At 37.0% G+C, this 7,905-nt stretch overlaps 1 protein-coding gene across 1 annotated transcript in view; it reads right to left on the reverse strand.

Moving 5' to 3' along the window:
- CRYZL1 (crystallin zeta like 1) overlaps nucleotides 1-7,418 on the reverse strand; it is a 21,666-nt gene extending 14,248 nt beyond the window's left edge. Inside the window, exons 1-5 of the mRNA XM_019473047.1 lie at nucleotides 7,397-7,418; nucleotides 7,052-7,123; nucleotides 3,841-3,918; nucleotides 3,243-3,315; nucleotides 2,546-2,590 (exon numbers count right to left, since the gene is read on the reverse strand). Coding sequence (XP_019328592.1) covers nucleotides 2,546-2,590; nucleotides 3,243-3,315; nucleotides 3,841-3,918; nucleotides 7,052-7,117 — 262 coding nt within the window. The 5' untranslated portion in view covers nucleotides 7,118-7,123; nucleotides 7,397-7,418. The remainder of the gene's footprint in view (nucleotides 1-2,545; nucleotides 2,591-3,242; nucleotides 3,316-3,840; nucleotides 3,919-7,051; nucleotides 7,124-7,396) is intronic.
- Between the last annotated feature and the right edge of the window lie 487 nt (nucleotides 7,419-7,905).

Raw genomic sequence — 7,905 nt, forward strand, 5'->3', positions numbered from 1 at the left:
AAAAAGATTCTGAGAGCAACAAATAAAACTGTCACTTTGAAAGGAAGTCAAGAACATATCTCAAAACAAAAGATTTTTGCCTGGTCTGAGGTTGTACTACTGTATTTTTCTTAACCAAACAAACAATTATGTACAAGAGAATACATTATATAGACAACAAAATCTCCTCTGGAAGATTAAAGAAGGATGAGAAAAACTTGAAAAACAAGAAACAACTCTTGGTATGATTTTAGGAGTAGATCAATGATTTAACACACCAAGTACTTCCAGTGAGCACAGTACTATTCTTACATAAAAAAGAGTAGATTCATAAATAAGGACTGTATGACCATATTATTACTGTTAAACTCAGTAAGGAGTATATACGAGGACTATACTCTTCAATAGAAGGACAGGCTTTTTTGTAAAAATCAAGTAGAAATATTTTTCTGACAATTTATATTTTGGGACAGTTTGATGTTATTAAACACACAAGTAACCAAACCATTTGGCAATAGCTCATTTTCTTTTAAATCTGCTCATTCATTAACTATGTATAAACTCACAGCAATAGTAACTGGGAAGTGTGCTTGTTAGGAAAGATTTACCGTAATAGAAATATTTCATTCCTATCTTTTGTCTTTATAGCATCTATATTGGATGCATAAGGTTGAACAGCTGTTTCAAAGGGAATGCTACGAGATTTCAGTATTTAAAGAAGTGGGTTTTCTTTCTTTTAGGGCTAAAAATATTTAATGCTGTTTTCTTCATCGTCCTATTTCCATACATGTAATTCTGACTTTTCTGTACCTGCATTCGCAAACATTCAGTATTCAAGAACAAAAAACACAGACAACAGAAGTGTCAGACAAAATGAATCTGCTTCTTTCATGACGCAAGTACAGATTCCATTCCTTTAATGTCAGATTTACACTGAAGTAGCTCAGCTGATTCAAACTAATTATTCTATATTTGAATTAACAAGAGTGGAATCAAGTCCTCTTCTGTACCTGCATTCGCAAACTTTCAGTATTCAAGAACAAAAAACACAGACAACAGAAGTGTCAGACAAAATGAATCTGCTTCTTTCATGACGCAAGTACAGATTCCATTCCTTTAATGTCAGATTTACACTGAAGTAGCTCAGCTGATTCAAACTAATTATTCTATATTTGAATTAACAAGAGTGGAATCAAGTCCTAATTCACAACAAACCCCAAGCCTCCTACAGCCACTTAGAACGTCACTTAGGCCTCTCAGGTCCACTGACGTATTTTCAGAGGGGTGTTTTTTCCTGACTACTTACTGAAACTGTATTCCTTCAGCTACAACAGAAGGTGATTGAAACACAAATACTATTTTAAAATATTCAACAGATGCAGCATATGTCAGTAAGATATTTAACCAAATGAGAAACACTGTTCACAATAATAACACTATTCATAGTTCAAAGTTAATTCACATGCAAGACCAGAAAATGCCTGGCCGTAACTGTTCTACTTTATTAAACAAAGCAAAGCCACTTCTGTACCCCATAAAATGGAATATTAATTCCCAACTGTAAGAATTACACCTTCTGCAGTGAATAAATAATCACACATCTTATTCCATTAGATTTAAGCTAATGATATGAAAGGTCTGCCAAAGTTTTACCAGGAAAAGAAAAGCCCCAAACACTTTCCCTGTGATTTTTGACCTGGAAGTCTCTTTCAAACAACAAACAAAGTACAGCGATTACCACTCGCCTTTCTGATGGGTTTCTCTAACAATAATGTCATAGCAGGCTCATAAAGCATGGACTCCCTGCGGTTAAGTTAGCAGGGAAACAAGTCCACTTTCAAGAACTCTAACGTGCAGTAAAAACGAAGATTGTGGAAAATGAGCAGCTTGAATCAGTGTTTCTTTATAAGTGTGGCCTTGTATTCAGCAAAACACTTGAGTACGTGCACTGCTTTTGGCAACTCAGAAAATCCAGTAGAACTGGTGACCCTACTTGCACGTTTAAGTTAGGACCACCCTTGATTTCTTTACTCAAACAGGAATTGACATGACTTAGAAGAAACTGAAGAGTCTTCAGTATGCTTGAACAAGAGAATCATCACTAGCAGTTAAAAGTATATTTTTATATCATCCTCAAGAAGGCAGGAAATATAAGCCTAGACTTTGTATCATCCACAGAAATCAAGAGATACGTATTAATTACATCAGGATGGTGTTATAAATACAAATAATTGTGTATGTATTCAGATGGTTGCCTTTAGAACACTCACTCCACATGGCTAATGGGACCCAGGTGTATATTCTTAAAGATTCAGTGAATGCAGTAGGGCTATGGCAGATTACATTAGCTGGGGACCTGAACTTCCATTCTTGTAACAAAAAAACTTCCCTAAGAGAACACTTTTAGAATACAATTCTCATTTAGAGGAGTTTATTCATGTGACACTAGTTGAATATTTCAAAATAAATATCTAATTGTAGCTTTAGCAATGATTACAACCTCAGCCATCCATTATAAAAAGATTACTAATTGTGTTGGTGATAAGGCAAACAAGCATTAACTTACCCACCACTTCATCATCTGGCTGAAAAAAGGTCACCTTTCTTCCAACTCATGAAGAATATATGAAAAGGAGGAAAGAAGGTATGAAGATAAATGTTTATAGCTGAAATTGAACATGCAATTGAGAGGACTGTTTATCACTAGCTCACAAAACTAAAAATATACCCTGCTAGTGAAAACATTTTTTTTTCCTATTAAATATGCACATACCAAAACCAAATGTTTAATTCAGTAAGCTTTGGCACCCCATGCACAAACAGGTAGATGCAAGTACACACACGTATATGTGTTTGAAAGATCTAGGCTTTAAACTAGACATCAAAGGTGCATAAGCCAGTGAAACACTGCTGAAATTCCTGGATGTTATTTTGTCTTTGCTATTCCAACAAATGATTTTTACAAATAAATTAAAGATTGTTATAGCATGTGCAGGTAATATCTTAAGATCTCAGTATATTTTATTTAGAAAGCTGTTGTGCTTTTTTTTTTTTTTAAACTCTGAACAAATATGCAGGAATTACAGTTCAGTTCCTTTTTTTACTTTCATTTCAGTATCATTACTGACTTAGGGGAAGCCTCATTAAGAAAGCAAATCGTTCCTACTATTAAAGGTGTACCATGCAAACAGTATTTATTTGTTCTGGATTACCAGACCTTAATTCTTGCTCCATACCCTCACAAGACAATTATAGTAACTTACCTTCCAATACAACTCCAGAAATTTCTCGACCAACAGGTAGAAGCTCCTTCTCCAGTTTAATTTCTGACAGAAGCTAAACAAAAAGAATGGTTACAACATTCTTACTAAAGCTCAAAATTTCCATATTTATCATCATCTTACAGTGTGTGATATTCACAGTAAGAAAGTTGGGCCATTACCAAAATGTTATCTGGGGGAAAAAAGTACACACATTCTTCATTTAATATTAAAAACCTTGCTCTGGTTTTCTGTATTTAAATTTAGATGCATATTAAAAAAAACCCGAGTTATTAATAGGCAAGCCAAACTGTGACTTAAAGTCAGTATGCAGAGGATGATAAAAGGGATTTACTGTAAAAGAACTCACAAATGACAACTGATCTTTCTCCATAAATTAGGAACCAAATTACAGGTGCTTTTTAGTTAAAGAGATATGCAAGAATACCACATCAATCCTGTGCCCTCTTTCTCAGCAGTAAAGCCATATCCTCAGATGGCATAAATGGAATTGTGCCAGTTACCAGCTAAGGCCCTGACTTAGATCTTCAACGGAAACTGTAAACACCTCTAGCTTTTATTAAAAAAAAAAAGCAAATACCTTTGTATCTATCCAGCTCAGCGCACAGGCTCTAACTTGTACTTTCACATCATTGTCTCTTGTAGGAGGAAGGTTTTCCTAGGACAAATTTATAGATGTTACATTATACAATGCAACATGAATGTGCTAGTAGGATCCTCTCAAGCTCTTGAAAGCACTTTTCCACAGTCTTTGTTTTAGATTGTTTTGTAGTCAGAACAAGAAATTTCTTTCAATGAAAAGGGAACTGATATCACGATGGATTTACAACACCATTTTGAGTACATGTATATTATTATTACAAACTGACCACTAGACCTTACTAAACCTCGACACTGACATTTTTCTGCTTTTTTTTTTCCCCCCAAGTTGAATATCACACCCTTATCTGAAACAATTTTAGTAGATAATTACCTCCCTAGTGTCTGTCTAACAAATAGAAGGAAGCAGATCTTCAATATTAAAGCTATACTGCAAGAGCGATGGAGAATTTTAAGAGAATTTTGACATGAATGTCTGACATACCGAGGTAAACATTCAAGTAGTCCAGATGGTGTCAAAGAAATAGCACCGATAAGTTGTTGTTAAGTCCCACAAATGATGGGCACCTCACATACAAAAGTGTTCTACTCATGAAGTGTGCCCTTACTATTTCAACTTTTGATTTTGGGATTGACAGCTGAAATGATTTTAAGTAGTTGAGTACTGCTACTTTAAAGTACTTAATTAGCTAGGTTGAGTTCTGGACTGCTGACTCCACACAGCTGTTGAAGAGCTACCTCAGGTACTGGAGGCAAAACCATGTATTTCCATGTTATACTGTAGTCTGCAGTCTAGGTGTCTGTTGGAATTGAAAGTGAAACGCTTACCAGAAAGTCATGAGAGAGCTTTGTTTCTACTTCTGAAGTTAAGATATATTCTTAAGCGTTTAAGCTTCCTTTGATTCTTTTTTTTTTTTTTAAACTCTTCCCAAGAAACAGCTGTTGCTTTTCTCATAGGCTTAGCAACATGAACAGTAACCTCTGTCCAAGGAATATTGAGCTGAACTTTTTCTCACCCCAGCTGAGTTGAACACATGCTGTTCCTTTAAAATTGCAAGGCATTTTGCCAGTCAGACTGAGCTCCTGCTCCTCAAACAAACCAAAGTGGGTTCTCACTCTTCCTTCCACAGAACAGAAAAGCCATTAAACTGTTGAACTATACGAATTCCGCATCTCCAGTTTAAAAAAAAAAAAAAGGCAGTTAGAATCTAAGGGACTTATGTAATTTATGTAAATTTAAGATTATATTGTCTTTTGGAACTATCCTTTTGGTATGCATAGCTCAATGAACCTAAGTACTGCTACAATGCACAAAATAAAACTGCTTGTCTTTATAGAAGAATATAAACTGTTGAACTATACGAATTCCGCATCTCCAGTTTAAAAAAAAAAAAAAGGCAGTTAGAATCTAAGGGACTTATGTAATTTATGTAAATTTAAGATTATATTGTCTTTTGGAACTATCCTTTTGGTATGCATAGCTCAATGAACCTAAGTACTGCTACAATGCACAAAATAAAACTGCTTGTCTTTATAGAAGAATACAAGTCTTCAGAACAAAAAGAGATGATGAAATGTTTGTGCTGTTAACTGGTTCCTGCCTTCATAATTTAAATATGTCATTATTAGGAATTGACCAAGCACCACATAAGGAGGTTTGCTATGGAAATTCTTCATCCAAGCTACTGACTTTTCGTTATCCACCTTCTGTTCTATTAAGGTCTCCTCAGCCAACTAGCTTTCTTTTTCCTCACTTTTTTCAGTGTTTATTTCTATTTAAGAGGAGGATTCCATAGTGCTGGTCATTACAGCCACCTGCTGAATCAGTTCCTGTCTGAAGAGATTTAAATAGGCAAGTAGGCAGACAAAGTCTATGCACAGGAGTGCAGTTTCAAGATCTGCTTTAGCTTACCTAAGGCTGTACTAGAGCTGTCTGGCTCACCTGTTGCCAACATCTACATACTCTAATCCCCACATTTGTGTTGGAGCTACCAATCATGGAGCCATCACAATGATGTGAACTAACGTAACTAATTACTAGTTTTCACCTGGATAAGTAAGCTGATCCAGCTCACCTTATAGCTGCATGACTCCTAAAACCACTACAAGGAAGAGAACAAAAACGTGCTGCTGAAAGGTGAACAAACCTTTTCAGCAAAAGCACAATTTCATAATCAGTTTAAGTAGATCTAAGACTGCTCCATGAATATGCACCTTGGTTGTATCAAAATCACTCATCTCATTACATCCTTCTCTTCAGGCAGTTCGTTAGATGTGCTTCACTACTGGGACTTTGCAGCTGCTCAATTAAGATTCTCACCAGTACTATATTGTTTCATTTTGATATATGGCTCATAGGTATATTTAAGTATCTATATTACATAGGTAATATACATAGGTATATTTAGGTATCTATGTCACACAGGTATACATAGGTGCCTATAGTAATTTATTTTGTACGTATAAGAGATTTAAGAACACAGGTTCACATCCTCAAAACCACATAAGCATTTTTCTACTGTTCAGAGACCCATACTGCATCGATATACATTCATTGACATCCTATTTTAGCCTTATGCCACAAGCTCATGTGTACGCACTTATCCAATTAATGTTTCCATCAAACTGACAAAGACTCTTTAGCACAATAGTTTTGGCTAAGTTTGACAGAAAAATAGTTATCGTCTGGTTGTTCCTTTAAGTTGTAGGAAAACAGGTTGCTAGACAAAGGAGATTTATCAATGCCCTCTGAAAAAAGCTGCACTGTGATCTCTGTCCTCACTAAGACCAAAGAACTCACAAGAGGAAGGAAAATAAGGGAGGAGTAGAAACACTCCAAACACGATAAATTTCTCAAGCTATATTTCTACTCTTTCAGTGACCAGAAAATCCAACCAGGAGATATGAACCCTGGCTTAATATGGACTCACTTATTGCGCCTGCAAAACTTGTTTTTAAAATATGGACACCAAAACTGCACAGAGAAATCTATTACTGGTCTTGCCAAGTGCTGCACGATGATGGTAAAATACACCTCCCCTATTTTCATTTACCTGCCTGTATGTTCAAGGATTATACCAGTTCTTTTTTAAGTCTACAGAAGAGTTAGGTGTTTCAATTCCCTTGTGGCATTCAGCCACACCCTCTTCTTCCACTGAATGATTAATAGTGCTATTATGGTTGGAACTCACTCTTTCCTGGAAGACAAATGTCATTTCCTCTCCAGGTGAATTCTGCTGACAATACAAGGCCTTCATAGTGATCTGGAAAAAGACACAGCAACCAAACTGTAATACGTGCAGTATCTATAGAGCAAACAAGTAACTAAAGCTTTACGTTACTTTATAAGCAGAATAGCGATTGGTTGCAAGCAACACAGGGCCTATGAGTCCTTCCAATACGTAAGTTCTAGAACAGATAAGGCAAGATATAGTGTTACCTGCAACAGGTTACATCAGTATTGTTGACCATAATATAACAAATACTGGGGACTAAGGATGTACAGCAGAAGGCAATGAATGATACACAGGATTTACCGATTGGTGGTCCAATGCAGTAGATGGGTTGTTTGCCGCCCAGGCTGGAAGGCGCACAATTTGACTAGCTCAGACAAAGGCAGCGCAAAGGGCAATATAACCAGTGTAGGAATAGAAGGAACCTTACATATGACTTCACTAAAAGTCACAGCTTGGGTTTTTGGTCTCCTCTCCCAATTTGGCGTATGTCGTCCTCAACAAACAAGAGCCTTTTAGAGAGAAAAAAAGTTTTAAAAAGGGATCTCATCAAGTTTATGAAAAAGAAAAGCACAGAGCAGAGAGGCCATTATATTGCTTCTGGCAGCCAGCACTAACACCTCAGGGACGCCCGAGGTTGAAGGGACCGCCCTGAAGCACCTCGCCTTTCAGAAACGCAGAGCAGCGCGGCAGCAGGGGCCCGGCACCGACCAGCCGGGAGCCCCGAGCTCGGCGGGGCGGCAGGGCCCGGCACAACCCCGACCAGCCCCGCTGGGAGCCCCGAGCTCGGCGGTCGGTCGGCACCTTGCCCG

Source organism: Aptenodytes forsteri, unplaced genomic scaffold, assembly GCF_000699145.1.
Source record: "Aptenodytes forsteri isolate BGI_AS27 unplaced genomic scaffold, ASM69914v1 Scaffold2, whole genome shotgun sequence".
NCBI lineage: Eukaryota > Metazoa > Chordata > Aves > Sphenisciformes > Spheniscidae > Aptenodytes > Aptenodytes forsteri.